The sequence below is a fragment of the Habropoda laboriosa genome, unplaced genomic scaffold, assembly GCF_001263275.1.
Source record: "Habropoda laboriosa isolate 0110345459 unplaced genomic scaffold, ASM126327v1 scaffold1020, whole genome shotgun sequence".
NCBI lineage: Eukaryota > Metazoa > Arthropoda > Insecta > Hymenoptera > Apidae > Habropoda > Habropoda laboriosa.
In genome coordinates this window covers 324,916-342,424 of record NW_017101109.1, presented here as the reverse complement: position 1 = coordinate 342,424, position 17,509 = coordinate 324,916, and the positions used below count along the sequence as shown (strand labels likewise).

General features: G+C 42.5%; 1 protein-coding gene across 1 annotated transcript in view; it reads right to left on the bottom strand.

The window, feature by feature from the left end:
* LOC108578037 (semaphorin-2A) overlaps positions 1 to 9,589 on the bottom strand; it is an 81,016-nt gene extending 71,427 nt beyond the window's left edge. Inside the window, exons 1-2 of the mRNA XM_017941283.1 lie at positions 9,421 to 9,589; positions 1,491 to 1,578 (exon numbers count right to left, since the gene is read on the bottom strand). Of these exons, the coding sequence (XP_017796772.1) occupies positions 1,491 to 1,578; positions 9,421 to 9,589 (257 nt within the window). The remainder of the gene's footprint in view (positions 1 to 1,490; positions 1,579 to 9,420) is intronic.
* Positions 9,590 to 17,509: the final 7,920 nt, after the last annotated feature.

The window sequence follows — 17,509 nt, the reverse complement described above, 5'->3', positions numbered from 1 at the left end:
ATTCACTCCTTCGTTCCACGCCCCGCTGTCTCTGCCGTGCCCCGAAGGTTTCAGTAAATTACCTTTCTGCAAATTGAAACGTTTAGCAAACGAAACCTGGTCATCCCCCTCGTGTACAGAAGAACGATCCGGTACATAAACGCGGGTATATATTTCAGTGCTTGAGCTAAGAGTGCGTGCAAATACCGCGGAGGGGGCCGATTACGAAAAGGAGCATAGAAACGCTCGCGAAGCTTGCGACGACGACCAGAGAGAACGCCAAATAATCCTCCAAACGTACTGTATTTACGTATCTAATTCTTAGACGAATGTCGACGTACGATCCTTTCATATTTTTGCGAAAATGTGATCAATTTGAAAACTGACACTCGAACGATATTACTTGTATAGCGTGTGACAGAAGTTCCCGAAGACATTTTTCTTAATTTTGAACATCTTAGAAATTTGACTGATTTCGAAATACACAAAGAAGAATTTCACGGTAGTTTTCTTAACTGTCTCAGATCAACAAGAAACGAGGATGCCAGAAATTCCATCACGATATACTATTAAACTCAAAATCCGCGAGCTTTTCTTACATACTACGCAAACTTATAAATTTTTCGTTCGATTTCTAATTCTCCCGAATAGAAAAAAATACCGTTTCGTTTAACGCGACATTCTCCGCTCATTTCCCTACCAACCTACCGTTTCCACCCTCAAACGAACAAACTTTTCAATTCCAGCAAAACAAAGCAACCAAAGAACAATCTGAAACAACGTCGTTGAACACGCTTCGCCCAGACCTCGATCAGTCACGGCGAAATACGAAAAGCTCGCGTCAGTCGTGGACGTTGCACGCACGAAACATTTCACGCGCGACCCAGTTACGCTGTCGAACGGAACGTTACTTTTCATTTCAATCTGGAGCCCGTGGAGATAAATAACGCGAAATTGCGCGTCGATTCGGCCACACGCACGCGGCCGGGGCAATATAAGGCATCCCCGTATAAAAACCGATCCATCGCGTGTGTTGCCCGACTGTGAAACGCAGGATGGGTGGGTTTTGTGGCGGCAGCGGCAGCGGAAGGGATGGCAATTCGGTGCAATCAGCAGGACGATAATTATCTTGGCGAAAGCCGGGCTTGTGTCCACGCCGCGTGTAATACAGCGAGTATTTCAAAACATGGATTATCCGATGTTCGATGTCACCGAGAAATTTAATCAATCGCCACGGTTCCCGTCCCTCCTGCGCAGAATTTTAATCACGGGAATCATAAAAATTCGTTTCGCGGCACGTACATTCACACACACGCGCATATATATCCACGGTTTTATTCGCGGAGTTCTCTGCTCGCGGCGCTTTGACGACGACAACGAACGAAGCGCAACTTTTATCAGATAGGTAGGAGGGATTTTCATTCGTACGACATTTTATTACGTGAGAAAAAACGACGGGGAGAAAGGGGTGTCGGAATCGAGGCAACGGGGAGGAAAAGAATAGTACTTACATTGCGCCGACGTATAGGGCGTCCCTCTTACTGTCCAGGTACAGAGTCCTGTAATACAGCATCCCGCAGCTGAATTCCCTCACGTGTTCTGCAAGAGAAAGTAAAGGATAAGATTAAACACACGTCGTTTCGGGGGATCTCGAGGAAATTCATTTCTCCGTCGGTATTGTCCAACCGGGAGATCGTTAGATTTTCATTACGACTTTTATAATAACGCTTGTGCCAGCAACGGTGTGCTAGTCTCTGTTCGTTGTTTCCTTCCCTTTGCTATTTCGCGTGGCGGTTTGTCGCGTGCCTTTTCTTCTTCTTCTTCATCCCCCTTTTCGTTTCGTCTGTCCCGCTAAGCCGAGCAAAGCCCGCCAACGACTTATATCGGCGTGATAAAGCTCGTTAGAATTACACGACACGTAACAGCGTCGCTGACATTTCTCGTTTCATCGAGCGCGCGCGCTGCGGCTTTTATTTGCGGAACGGGGACGATATGAACGTCGAAGCGACGCGACGTATGAACCTCAATTGGCAGAGACGCGAAAATGAGAAACGCTCTCGAGTGAAACGTCAATTAAGCTCGTCAGATTTAAACGAGATTTTATGTACGAGGCCCGGGTTTGGAGTAACGCGTTGGTAGTTTGCCCGGTGAAGATTTTGCATTCAAGCGAGACACTCTTTTCTCTCAGAATGAATTGAAATTTTCGAGTATTTTACACATCGACGATGTCGAAATGTCATTTTTTCTTCTTGCGGGTTTGGTTTGCGAGCTTTTTCCTCTCGAGAGTTCAAGAACGCGCCCGCTCACTTGCAAGAATCACGCCGCTCGAAGAATCCGTTAAGAACCGAGCACCGTTTTATTCCTCTGTCGCGAAAGGGGATAAAGCGTCGCGGTGCATGACGGAACTTAAAAAGCGCGCTACATTTCAAGTGGCCTAGATCTGATTTGTAACAGCAGCCAGGAAGAACCTCGTTCCTTTCTTACTTCCTTCCTTCCTTCCTTCCTTGGTCAAAGAGAAGTATTACGAGACACTTGGTCCCGCTATTCTCCGGATCGTAAAATCGAGACAGCTTTAATTCACGAGGGTGCGCGCGAAGATGCACCGCATAATAAAAATTTCACCGTCGCGTCGCGCCCGACAAAAGAAGAGCAGCCCCCGGTGCTGTTCACCTCGAGATGTGCCTCGCTTTTAGAGCCTGCCTAACTAAAATATCGAACTAATTTCGAATCTCACACAGTTACGCGCCAGGCGAACAGATTTATCGTCCTCGAAACTCTCGAAAATAAACTCGTTTCTTCTTGCAAAACGTCCTTCCGCGAGGACGAACCAAGCGAGTAGGGAGAAGCGTAGCATACGCGACGAATATAAATCGTGGAAATCGCAGCGGCAGGAGTCTACCAACGCGAAAAGCTTCGAATTATGCGATGTTAAAAAATTGGATTCATCACTTTGCTTTCGCCTTTTTATAAAGAAAAATATCCCGTAGAATGCGCGGGGTAGTACGTGGCTATTTTTCACAACATTAAGCCAAGCCAGCAATCATTTAGGAGAACGCAGTGCCACGATTCTCTCTCGGGGTAAAAGTCGATGGGGTGGTCCCCGCGTACTATACACTCTCTCGCTTCTTCCGTTTTCCAACACCCAGAGCTACACCCCTTTTTTCACCCCTCTATCTCTCGTCAGCCGACACTGATCTGCTTAACATATGAAAGAAAGGCCGCCCTTTCCTAAATATACTCGTTCTCCACTCTAGACTAACAGAGCGCGAACAATACTATATTTTATGCGGTATCAGGAGGGGCTGACGTCGAGTGAAAAGGGTCCACACTGCACATACACATGCAGCTCTCTCTCTTTCCTCGTCGCTCTTTGCCCGCCACGAGCCCATCAATGAATGCAAAAACCAGATCTCTCGTTCTCTTTATCTCTTCGACGAAATGGCGCTGCGAGCCGAGGCCCTCTTAATGTGGGACTAACTCGAATCGATAGCGATTCTGGTAACGACGGTACTTTCTGGTAATAAATTTTCATGTGAATTCACTTGTGGAATTGGTACTTTTTTTTATCGCGAGTTGTAACGGTCCAACGAAGGTATTTCGGGAGAAAGAAATAAACCACCCTGTGTGACATAATTTATAGTACTAAAAGACTCTGTTTAAGTTTCCTTCTATTTTCTTCTAACAAATTTATCTAATTACTTTATTTATCGTTTGATAGTTTTTTAAGAATGTATTAACCCTTTGAAAATTTACTCGCACTTTACAGTACCTCTTTTAAGTATTTCTACCTTAATTTAATGAAACCAATTTTAAAACGATACAACCGAAACAAAAGATTTTGCGGCTACGTGCGTTACGTACTAAAATCTACCGTAGCGAAAGGGTTAAATAAGGGTTACATATAAGCTGTAATAGCTCCAAGGATTAACGTCACAGATTGAAACCATTGAAACATCTTGTCCATTCAAAGGACACTCTGATCCCCGCGAACCAACAAACATCCCCTCCAATGTAATCAGAAAAAAAAAAACAGACCCTTCGATGCAGCGTTATTTGCAATCTACCTTTCATAGCGTAACACCAATTCGGTCAGTTCGTTAGATCGTCGCGGATATACCAATGGAGCCGAGAGGGGGACCAGGCACGTCCCCTGGGAAGACTGAAAATTTATATTCGCTCGCAAATACGCCGCGACGGTCCGTTTTTCCGGCTCGTCAGCGTGGACCGGCGGCGCATTCGTCGCGCGCGTTATTCTGATTTTATTGCCGCAATAAAATCGTATCGCCTCGCGTGCATGGAAGATGATGCCTGCACCTGCACCTCGTTCGACCAGTTGATATAAACTGCGCGTCGGGTCTTCCTTCTCTTCGTTCAGTCGAACAGAGATCGCGCCTATTTTCGTACGCGCCGTAAAATTTTCCCGGCTCGTTGATCTTCGCCGGTTGTCGCCCGAGGTCGACCAACTTTTCCTCTACTTTCGCGAACCTTGCACGCGTTATTGAGAACCGCTTGTTCATTGAGACGTCGTTCGACCACACACCAGCGTGCAAATTCAGTTTACCTGCGAACGGGGGAACAAAGAGACGAGGATTTCTATTTCCATCTTCCATTCAAGGAGTGACTTCGCGTAATGGCTATTTTTGAGCTTCGTCGTGACCTAAGGTCGCTTTTCTCGGGAATTTTATTTTTGGAATTTCTTATGCTTGGACGATGTGGAAATTTTTGAAGATATTAGGTATTTTTAGGTATTTAAAAATTTTTTAATTTTAAAGGTTTGCAAGTGACGTGGTGCAAATGATTATTCGGTAAAGTGGGTAACAAAAATATATCTGTTTAAACGTGCAGAGAAGCTCTACGAAAAAAGGCCTCCCTTGAGTAGCCCCTTTTCCCTGGGAAAGTCCCAGGAAGTGGAGGCGCTGGCCTGCATTGCCGAGGCAATACTCTTGTCCTCGAGGACGAAGAAACTCGGAGATGTTTGGAAAAGCATCTCTCGATTCTTCGCCTCGAGGGCCAAGTGTCGCCAGGCCTAAGTGCGTGGCCCCCCCGTGGCGGTCGCCACAAAGGTATTTGAAATTAATTCGGCGCCTTTTTTCATAAAGTCTTGACAACTTTATGAATTAAAAATCGCCATGATTTTTCAGCGAGGGAATTCGTTAGTCACCTGATAAACAGAGAAAGACTATCCAAAATAATGGAGACTATTTTAAATAAACTTTGAAATTGGTGAAAAGAGGCGCCAAATTAATTTGCGCACCTAATACATTAACACAAATTTTGTTTTTTATAATAGCTTACTATTTCAATTTGCTACTGACCTAGTTAGGTCATTCGGCGAATGTGATCGATGTTGATATAACGTGCAAGAATAAATCCTTCAGAATGAACAGAAATACAAAGGGAGAATTGCGGAAAAATTTGTAAGAGTTCGTTTACGTGAAACGAATTGCTCAACGAAACTTGCTGCTTTGAATGTACACACACACGTAATAGCCAACGAGTTAAACAACCTTACAGGAAGAATTGCTTAATAACTCGTTTCATCGTAAATCTAAGAAACGCGCGTTACTTTCACAATCGAGTCACGCGGAATTTACGACTCCACTGTTACAATGTTACATAAATAAATTCTCTGGTTGCTGTGCAAGGTGATTTTTTCCAAAAGACCAAATGTCCAAAGTGTTGACAGCGGTGAATCGGTAAAATTTTTCAACAAGTTCTACGATAAATTTCATGTTTGAGACGCAAACACGTAGGATGGACTTCGTTTGCACTTCATTCTCGAACGATTTAGTAAACAAGGAGCAACGGCTCGATAAGTTAAGAGTGTTAATAGGAAGCTTCCCTTAAAGTTCTACACGAGCGTGTGCAAATAGTTGTTAATGTTCTCTCTTTCCGTACGTCGATCGGCGCGAATGCTTCGCTGTTTGCGTATTTACCGAGACAATAATACACCAAGCGGAGAATGTAAATCGCTAATTGCCAAATATTTGCGAGCGCTTTTGCTTGTCGAAGCCGCCGCGACCGCTTAGAAGGCCAATCCTCTCGATCTCGCTAATTGCACACCGTGCGATTATAATCCAGATTTGAAACTTTAATAATCGCGCAGTTTCACTATACCAGCTCTTTTCGAATAACGGAAAATAACGATCCACGTTTGTGCGTCACAGCGTTGACTGTGCTTTTGCAACGATTAAGCGACGACTTCACTGATAAGGAAACATTCTGATTGATAAAACATTGGTATATTGACGTATTTTTTCTTATCGACAATCATTCACATGTACGGGGTGAAAATCGTCCTCAAAGATGAAGATAAACAGATTTGGTCAAAATTATTTATTTTCTATTTTTCAAATTTTTCACTGTAAAAATACAAAATTCGTCAATTTTCACTATTTTTCAAAGGCGTAATTATCTCTAGGGACGTAATTTTAGCAAGCCATGAAAATTATATCAAAAGGCAACTAGAACGAGAGATATCGCGTTAATTTAATGTTCCAAGGGTCCGAATGGCTAGCTTTAAGCTACAAAAAAAGGGAGGAAAAGACTTTCACGAGCCATCTATTACGAGCTGCACCCCATTAAAAACACAGTGGACGCGATTATTTACTGTAAATTGCTTTCGAGTGGTCGAAAAAGTGCCTTTAGCTATCGCGACGCGATAAGATCGTTCCTTCGGGGTTGTTAACGCGGCCAGATAACGCTAAACGACCCCGGGACCGGAAGCTATCCGTTTGAATTCGGTGGTTCCGGCAGTGGGTTAATTCGCTTAAGTGGTATTTCTCAATTAACCAAGCCCGGGGTTGCTTCGTTTTCCACAATTTTCGTTTTTCCTCGCTATCCCGGTCCACGTGAGTCCACGTAATCGCATTCATTAGGCTCTCGATGCGAAGAAGAGCTAACTCGGAGTCAGCTAAGCACGACAAACGCGATGCTATCGCTGAAACGCGGACACTCTATATATCTTCTCTTCGTCCCCTAAATGTCCACCGACGTAATTTTTTATCATTACCCTGGTGGGTAAAGTTGACACGATGTTATGTAGCACTGGCTAGTTTCATTTGCGAGACGATGCATGATAGATGCTTTTTGAGCTTGCAACGAGTTGTGCAATGGATGGTTAACATATACCGATGTGAAAAGACAAATTGTAAGCTGGAGTAACAGCTGTTGTGTGTTCTGAAGATCTAGGTCTCGTTTCATTACTTTGAAGATGTTGAAAAATGGAAAAGCATGAGAGTATCGACCATTGGACGTATAGTGAATTTAGAATAAAGAAAAATTAATATAATTGTGACATAAAATTAAAATTGCTAATCCTTTACGTTATGGAGAAAATATAAATTAGACATTCTACTTCTACGATTTTATTGAAAATTGTTAGGTAACAGATGATCTTTATTCTGAAGACGTAGGCTTTTGAAGAACATGTAGAAAAATAGGAAAACAAAAGAGTATAGACCATTATTCATTGGACATGTAAAATAGATTTGAAATAAAGAAAAATTAATATTATCAATAGCTGGGACATAAAATTAGCGCTGTTAATTTTTTACATTTCACAGGAAATATAAATTACACATTTCATTTTTACGATTCTCTCGAAAATTGTCAGATAACTTACAGACGAGACTGTACATCCAAGCTTTTCCACCGATAAGCTTTTTGGTCCAACGAAAAATTCAAAATGGTAGTTGAAAAAAAAAACGAGTCGAACGAAAATTCAACTTGGAAGCTCGCTTAAAAAAAAAAAGAGCGAGGGAGAGAGAGGAAGAGACCGATATGAGAGTATTCATAGTCCAATGATTTCGCGCGTCAAAAAGATCGGAACTATTAAAGTCACTCGAACGTGGAAAAAAATTGTTTCATCGCTTCGGCTCTTTCGTGCAGCGCTAACGACAGAAAAAAAAGAAGCAATCCACGCGTGCGAATTTAAACGGGAGGGATGAGAACGAGGAGAAAAACTGCGATACCAATTTCTTTCCGAAAGTTTATTCTCGAATGAACTATCCGACGTGAAAATCAGAGGAGAAAATCCCAAGTATGAAACAATCGATATCCGTAAAAGTCTCGGATAAAAATCTCTCTCTCTCACTCTCTTTCTCCGATTTCAAAGAACTCGATCCTCGCGAGAGACAGTCACCGGTGGGAATTCGTCGAAACGAAGTAAATTCTCGCGCATATTTTACTTCTACCTTCGTTAACGCGACAATGTCTCTTGTACACTCTCACGCACGAAACACTTTACGTGAACAGAGAGGCATTACTTGTTATCGCGCAGGGATTCGAGTGCTTTATGCTCTAATTACGCGAGCACCCCCAATCACGCCTCGAATTCGCGCGAGTTTTCTTTGCCCGTCACTTCGCGAACGATGGAAAACGGGAGATCCGTTGAATTTTCATTAATCCAGAGTGCGCATTATCGGGGATGAATTGAAGTTTGTATTTCCTGTAACTGCTAATTATCTTTGGGGAACATCGAGCGACGTAACAACGGCGATAATTAATCGCGTCGACGAAAAATAAGGGATGCAAAATCTGAAATTACTTCTACATGTACAAATGCAAATACAGATTACGAAACGAAGTATTTTCCTAGACAGCTTTGTGCTTGCGCGGAAATTTTCCCCGATGCGTTCGCTCGAGAGAAAAATTGTTTAAATCGCGGTCGAATCGCTTTCACGCTGATTGGCCGAGTTTCGGAAATTTGCAGAAAAGTAAACGCCTGCGAAAGCAACCGGATACCTCTGGAATTGTTAAACGAGCGAAACGCGATCATCTGTTCGAAACAGAGTTACCATACGGTTTTGGCGGTGAATCTGGGTCACGTTCTTCCTTACGCGGCATACCGCGATATCGCGTTTAATTCCCGGAAGCGTTTGTAAATTTCATCCTGCATAATCTGCCCTTACGGTAGCGACACACACCGCGCATTCCCGCGGCCGAAACGATTTCCTGCAAGTTTTGCATCGCGGATGATGAAAAGGAGATTAAATCTGGAGTCGCGAAATCGTGATTTCCTGGCTGCTTGCAAGTTTTCGCCGCTTTCGAAAACGTACGGCGCGTTGCATGTTGCAGATTTACGCGTCATTCTTGTCGCAGAAAAGAATTTAAGAAAAATAGAGGTACAAAAACATTTCATACGTCGTTAAAATTCTTTTCAAAATAGTAGCGTATCTTTGAGTCAAGTGTACGTATACAGTAGAGACGCTATAACGCGGGAGATAAATTTCGCGTTATGCGAATGTCGAATTATGCGGGATCCAAAGTGCAAAATGTTGCTGTTCATGTAACGGAAAATAAGATGCGTTTTATTTTATTTGAAAATAGTACAAATGTACAATTTCCTTCGTTAGATGTGTCGAATAAGTTAAAGGAAAGGTAAAGGCAGGTAAAATTAAAACCTAACCGCTCTCAGAACTGTTTGAAATTAAGTTTCACCGACGTCGCTTTTCAAGTGTTGATACAGTTTCTTCAGCTTCAGAATTTGTACGTTCTTTTTTTTGTTTATTGTGTCATATGGAGGCAGTAGCAATTTTTTGATCGCGTTATACAGAGTTTCATACAGAATGCTACCGCATTGCAACAGCAAATCGCTGTAACTACCCATGCCACGCGAACCTGCAAATTTCGGTTTATTTTAATAACTTTCCACTTTACGATGCACATTGCATCGCTGCACTAATAACAGATAACAATTCGCCTGTTCGTTTTTTGTTCAATAAAACCGAATAAACAGTTGTCACCCATTGGAAGCGTAATACGAGGCGCGAACTCGTGGTATCGCGTGGCTCGATTTAATCCCACAGTTACAATGGCAATTTGAAACTGAAATAAAATAAAATAAAATTACAGAAAAAAAAAGAGAAACGTTCTATCGACAACGGCGGATACAAGCGGAATATAAAATTACGATTCGCGAAACAAAGCCCGGGCGCTCGCTAAAATTGAATTCGTTGGCACGAGTGATTCCGGAGGGTGGGGAAAGGGGAAAAAAATTGGCGTTTTGAGGGGTGGCAGGTGAACAGGAACAAACGGAGATTTTCGTAAGTTTCATTCCGACGGGGTCGAAATGACGTTCGAAAACGCCTCATTTCTTCGCGAATCGTTTCGGAATAAGCGAGCCCAAGGGAGTGCTTCGAGTTTAATAAATCGATTCGTGGCCCCACTAGCGCGACCTCGAGTTATGGTCCGCGGTGATATTAAAATCGCTGGGGCGATGCTTCGGCTAATAACCGCCACAACCAGAAGGCAATGGGGAACGATTTATTTCTTTAAAGTGCCGAGAAACAATTCACTCGATCGCTGAATCGTAATTACCCGGCTATTACAGCGATCGGTACAATTTGAAGGTAATTTGAATTAATTGCCGGATGTTTATACGATGTGATCGGTATTCTTCTGGTCAATTGATTGTTAATTAATATTAAGAGGGTTCGTCGAAAATTGTATTCAATTTAAGCAACAGGGAATACGATTATTACACTTTTCTTAAATGGACAACTTCTTAACTTTTTTCATTGGTTTCTCGAAATTCACATATTATGACGTATAATTGGCAACTTCGTAATTAATAAAAGTAAATGTTTCACGAACCCGGTGTGAATTTTTTTACGACAGAAAATTATGAATTACTCAACTATTTAACAATGACAACATTTTTTGGGGTTTTGAGGGTCTCTAATAAAATATTGCTCATGTGTACTGCTTACTATTAACCCTCTATGGGCCGAATATTTTTCTTGACTGTAAAAGAATTTATGTAACGTAAAATTAGCAAATATCGACCTATAAATACAGAATAACAGTGAATTCAGCAGTTTCGACAATTTTATCATAACGAATACATATTGTAACTTTGAAGTAACAACGGTTATCAAGAAAGTTACTGGTTAATAAGGAGACATTGTACAACAAGACGTTTATGCCATTTTGTGGAAGAAAGTTCAATTATTTAATAAAATATCGATATATTAATATGTGACTTGAAAGTTACACGGGCCCATAGAGGGTTAAAGAAAGGGTTGAAACAGCCCTATTTTGAATTGTGTCATTTTACAAAAATAGCTCACTTTTACAGTTATTTTTTGATATACCTCAAAATTAATGATTCTTAAGATATATCACTCTTCTGCCAACCCAATTGAAAAATTAAACTAATACCAGCTACTCAATTGTAACATCGCAACAATCTCGATAAAATATCTTCCCAACAATAACAGTTCCTACTGTCTGTCTCTAAAAAAGACACGAAAAGAACGCAACTACGTACTTTCCATCGTGTCAAACCGACATTTTCACGTGGTCACAGTGATACGGAACGATCTACTGCTTTCCGCCACGCAACCATTGAACTTCCGACTTCTACTACACAGCTACAGTATGTATTATTATTTCACGGTTATTTCGTTTTATTGCGTAGCTCCTCCCGCTTTCTTGCGCGGCTCTCACGGGAAGAAAAATTGAAACTAATGCCCCTTTGAAAGCGACGCGCGGATGCAAGGCTCGCAAACAAACGATTCGCCGCCCGGTCGACGGGGCTTTCACGCAAGCTCGGTAGATCCACGTTAAGCCCCCGGGCAACGCGAACGGGCATTTCGGATACCGGCCGTGTCGCATACACGTGCACGCGTCGCTCTATCCTCTCTGTGTCCCAGTACGTGTTTATACGAGCGACGCCTTATCGGCACGCAGACGGATCGCGTGCCACGTGCGGTAAGAATAGTTGCAACGCGAATCTCTCTCGTTCGGCTTTTCGACGCGCCGAATTCCCGTGCAATTGAATACCTTCGCTAACCGCGTCGATATTTGCGACGAATTTATATTAAAACACATATTTTATGGGGACTGTGAAATCGGAGGAACGAGGGAAACGTCCTTAAGTAGTAATCACCGATTTTGGTCAAACCAATTTCAATATCAGAGGAATTGGAATTTTAATTTAGACTATTGAGTATTCGTATTGAACGGGTGAAAATTAGCCTTGGAAGGGCTCAGCAGGATATTTGACACGTTTTTTTTTTTAGGAAAATTATCGAGAATAGATTATATTTTGAATTTTTCCTTTCCTACTGCGAGTTTCTTTGCTTAACGTAGGCCCAGGCCGGGCCATAAAAGCCATGGGTCCGCTGACCGTGGTTCCGATCCAAGTATATAACAAATGCTTCTCCGCATTTCAAGTAGTCGTGCGACAACCCCGAACTGAGTAACCGAGTTTTTCACTCGGGTTTTCGCCTCCGTTTTTTTTTGTATTTCATTTCTATCAATAAACGTTTTTCTTTTTTTCTGCAGTCGATTGAGTCAATCTTTATTCGCTAATTAAAGATCCTCAATAAAATTGTTTATACCGAACGGGTGAAAATCAGTCTAACGTTGGGGGTTGTGAAAATGTTTCGTTCGATATCTTAAAAATGTTTCGAGATAGAGGAATGTTGTGAATTGAAGAATTTTGTATTTTTGAATTATCAATTTGACTGTGTACACAGATTTGAGGAAAGGTCGTTTGTTTAAATAATATATTAAAAATTACTTCGGTTCTGTTAATATTAGTTAAATATCTTTTGTTTCGAGATTTTTTAATTTCTCCTTTGGAAGTATTAAAAATACAATCGTCGACTATTTTGCAAAAACGTTCCGAGGACATTGTACCTCTTCGTTCAATATTTCCCGTTTTCCATTTTAATTCGCGGGGCTTTAGATCAAACCTGAATTCATGATAAAATAGGCACATATTGAATGACACATTATATTCAATTTTACGACCACTCGTATAAATTGAATACGAAACACACTGTTCGTTTTCCTTTTGGAGCTTTACCCTCTCTCCAATAAGTGTTTCTATTCATAGTTCCTCGAGGGGCGGCAGACGTACTCCATATATATCTACATAGAAATTGATATGAAATTTTACGACACGCAACGGAACGATAATCAATTTAATAACCAGAGAGAGAAGAAAAATAATGAAAATATGAAAAAACACAGAAACCTATTATCGTAATTGTATTTCGTTTCAACCGTAAGATACGCGTATTCGCGTTCAAACGAAGAATTCGCAGATCTGCAACGCCTATCGTTCTCTTTCGCTCGAAAAGAAAAAGAGGAACCAAGATGAACGATATCCATGGGACCATAATTGAAAGTAAATGTGAAGATTCGAAACGGTAGTCGATTATACGCGTCGCGTATAGCGTTGGATCCACTCGGTGGTCCCCTTATCATCGCCATCTTATCGTGGAGCGAGCGGATTTCGCGACACGTGCGCCAAGAATAACCCTATTCGTTTCCCCCCTCGATCCCATTCGTCTTCCTTCGAAATGCGAGACCATAACGAAGCACGGTCGCGATTGAATAAAGTTAGGAGACCCTAACCCGGTCGCACAATGCCAGATTAGGTATGCGATCGCTCTTTTTTCTTTTCTTCTTTTTTTCACGTTCGCCTGGCTTCGTTCCAGCCGGCATATGGCCACCGAAGATTACGAGGGTACCGCCACCACCGTGTCCAATTTCAAACGTTATTATTATTTTAATCCCGGGAGTTCAGCAAGGTGTCCGCCTGACGTGAGCACACCTCGCAGCTACCGTGAACGTTCGCGTGAAAAAATAATGTTCTGGGTTTTTTAGATCGGGGGAATATAGTTTATTTTAAATTGAATAGTTGAGAGCGACACTTTGAGGAAAATGTAGAAATTGGATGTGAAATTTCTTAATTTGTAGGTGAAAAATTTTGCCAATTTTTATGCGAAATTCAATAATAATTGTCATACAATCGAATCTTAACTTGGAGCTGACAAATTTTGCCAATTAATTTATAGCTAAAAAGTTTTACCAATGTTCTGCACGAAATTGAATAATAATTTCCATACACTCGAATCTTAATTTGTAGCTAAAAACTTTAACCAATTTTTCACGTGAAATTCAATAATAATTCTTGCATACTCCAATTTTAACTAGTCTCTCGAAACTATAGTGAATTTTTTGAAATTTTCGATTTTCAGTTAGATGAGAGATAGAATATCCCGGTAGCGAAGTTAAACTACAGCTGAATCAATTTTAAAGAAAGTACATATTTATCCTCGTTTTATTTTGCATAAATTCCATCGAGATTATTCCTTCCTATTTCCCGTTTAACGTTCATCATCCTCCTTTTCCCCATCGATTTGTAATTTACTTTAGAGGCAGAGGGCAGCGCGATACTTTCGTATTTCCCTCACTTTTATCCCCGTTCTTCCACGGAAAATGCCAGGCGAGGGGAGAAGAGCCGCGGTAGTTTGCGCGAAGTTCAAATTAACTGAAATCGAGTGGATCGCAGGGGCGAGCGATAAAAGATAAGGGGGACAGGGGAACTTGGAGCCTTCCGGTTATCTCGATCGCTCGCGTCTGAGTTCGCAAACGTTCAACGGCACTGCGACACTTCCTTCTTGCGACGTGTGTTCGAGATCGTATCGGTGTAAATTATTCCGCCGGCCGGTTCGAAGGCGTCGATTGAAAGTTTGCTGGCGAGAACGTCGATTTTCCCTCGCTATTTCGATCCTGATTTCGATAAAACTCACCTTCGAATTTAATTAGACGAATTTCACTCGAAAACTCGTGCGATTGACAAGAAAATTTCACACTCGTTTAAAACAATCTTTGAACACAAACGAACAAACGAAAAATATAAATAATTCATCGAATCTTAAAAAGCCTCCAATTTAAATGCAACATTTCAATTAACAAAATATCATTTTTACGTTCTTCCGTCGCGATCGATATTCCGCCTCTCGATCCCAGGCGCCGCCGTTTCGAGTGGTCCAGACATTCGTAATCAAATAACTTTCCCTCTCATTAGAGACACTCGAACGGTCCCGAACGAAGAGGAGGCTGTGCATTCAATGCAACTCTGCGTTTCCGGGGGCCACAATTTCTCTCTCTCTCACTCTCTATACAACATCTTTCACTGGCTATTCTTCCTCTACCGACGCGAATTTACCGGTAAATCATCGTCAATTAAAAGTTTTCGGCGGTATTAACCAACACAGTGGCAGCCACGCGCGAATTAAAAGAGTCCCTTCTACGTAACGGGGATTCCCCGTGAGTACTTGAAAGTTCGCAACCGATACACCCCTCCGTCACCCTTTCGCCCAACGTCGTACGTTCAGGAAGAGTGTATTGTCGTGTCGAGGTCGCGCGATCCGCAATCAACGCGGACGAGTTGGAAACATGTCAATTCTGTGAAGAGGCATGAACTAGGATGTCGAGGGTGTACGCATTCGCATCTGGCCGCCGATTTTCTACCCCTCCCGCTATCATGGACCGTGAACTCCTGATGGACAGGAAAGGAGGAGGAGAGGACGCGTTTCAGACCGGATAAAAGCTCCTAGAAACGCGTCAGCAGGACCTGGTCCCACGAGTCCAACTATCCTCCCGATCAAAAAGTGATCCGGTGTTCCATTTAAATCGGCTTATATAGCAGACCACTCCGGGCATCTTCATTAACCGGAGACCCTCTCGATATTTCGATAAGTTATTCAGCGTGCTGACGGTGCGAGATTTTTCTGTGGAGGCTGGCGATTGAGTATCGAAAGTGACAGAAGTATGTGGAGTATTTAAGGCAGAGGTGTTTGTATTGGATTAGGTTTATTCTGTGTGTATGTACAGCTTTCGAGAGATTATCTGATTTGGGTTTTGTTGGAGGAATAATTGATTGTTCGTTGAATGTTTCGTCGTGAATGTTTATTTGGAATTAAATGATAAAAAAGACGTAGGGATGTAGTTTGGGTGGTGAATCAAATTTTGGTAGGAATAAGATTTTTATTCTAGATTACTGTCCGGTCGCGCAGCCCACCGGCCAGTAATCATAAACTAATAAACAGTCCTTTCCAGCCGTCTTCCTAGCCCCTAACAAATTCCTTCCCTACCATAAAGCAGTTCAAGTCGCATCCTGGTCATGTTTCCTATCCCTTTCCCCTTTCCGGGTTTTTCCCAAATTATTTTACACACCACCTTCACCCTCACCTTCTCCTTCCACTAGTTTCCTAATATCCAATCACACCTCCACATTTTTCGAGACCTTCTTTTCCACCACCTTCAACGTCCAACCAATCACAACATACACCGACCTAATATATACCCACGCACCACCACAAATAATCGAGTTCAAAAATATTCTTACGGAGAGAAACCTCTTATTCACCATCACCACACCAACTGTTAGAATTTCGCCCTTCCGGAATTAACACAAAGGGAGCGCAACGATACTAACCGCGTTCGAGCTTAAAACAGTCTCGTTCACGAGTCGAGCATCGTACAATTACGTTCACTTTTCCTATTTTGCTCTATTTTCTCACACACTCTTGCCGCGTGACGATTTTGGGACACACCTTTGGTCTTATCCACTTTATGCTTCGAATTGGGACATTACTCGATGAAATGCATGTATTTCTGGAGTCCCACTCTGACTCAGAGGGTTAAACACTCTCTCGCCTCACTCGGCCCAAACACTCTTATCTCGCATCCCACAAAAACTCGATACTCTTTTTTAGAATTCCTTATTGCAGGCATTTTGGGACGGTTTATGGCTTGGCCTGCGCCTCTTGGCGAGTGACAAGCACCAGACCCGAGTACCCATCGGCTCGGCCCAGCGATATCTTTACCATTCGACGGCAGTCGGTTCTTAGCTTCGGTAGTAGACGGACGCCGAAGAGTCCGAAATAAACTACTTTGCACGACATCCCGATTTGAGTAAAGTTCATTAGACCACCTCCTACATTATAATGGTTCTAAACTTTCGGCGTAAGTCGATCAGACTATCAATGGCGGTCCTATAAACGAGCGGGAAAGAGCTCCCGAGGGATCACGCCTAGGCGGAACAAATCAAGATAAAACTAGCCTTCGAGCGTATCCCTGTAGCGTGAGAAAGACACGAAGGGCGGCGTGGTGAAAGAAGGACGCGCGATCACGCATGTGAAACGCGCGGTTCTCGAGAAACGGGAACAGGGGTGAAAATGAGAAACAAGGTTGGCTGTGGTGTTCGCGTGGACAGGGGCGTATCGATAATGACACGTTGATTTTCAACTCGTTTGCCTATCTAGAAAAGTGGCGTTCGTTCTTCTACGACCTCGGACACGGAACTGCCGTAAGCAGTTATGCGCCACTTAATGCGGAGGAAGAACGTGAACGATTTCGCAAAATAAGCGAAACACGCGTTCAACAGTTGAAAAACTGTTGCCATTAGTTTTCTAACAGGTGTACAATTTTTCCGAACGATGACAGGTCTCGGTTGACCCTAATAACGACGTTTTTATCGCAACATTCAGTGAAATTACGGCGACTTGAAGTTCCCCTTTAAACAACACGCGCTGTTAACGGCTCGCGTTACCTGGTCAAAATAACACACGAGGTCAAACCTGGCTCATTTTTACTTGTTTATCGTATATAGAACGTAGGTTATAGCCGCGTCGAAAGTGAGGGCGATTTCATGTTTGGTTTTTGATGGCGGTTTACCAGCGTGCTATTATTCACTAGGTCATCGTTTATACGCGCGAGGAAG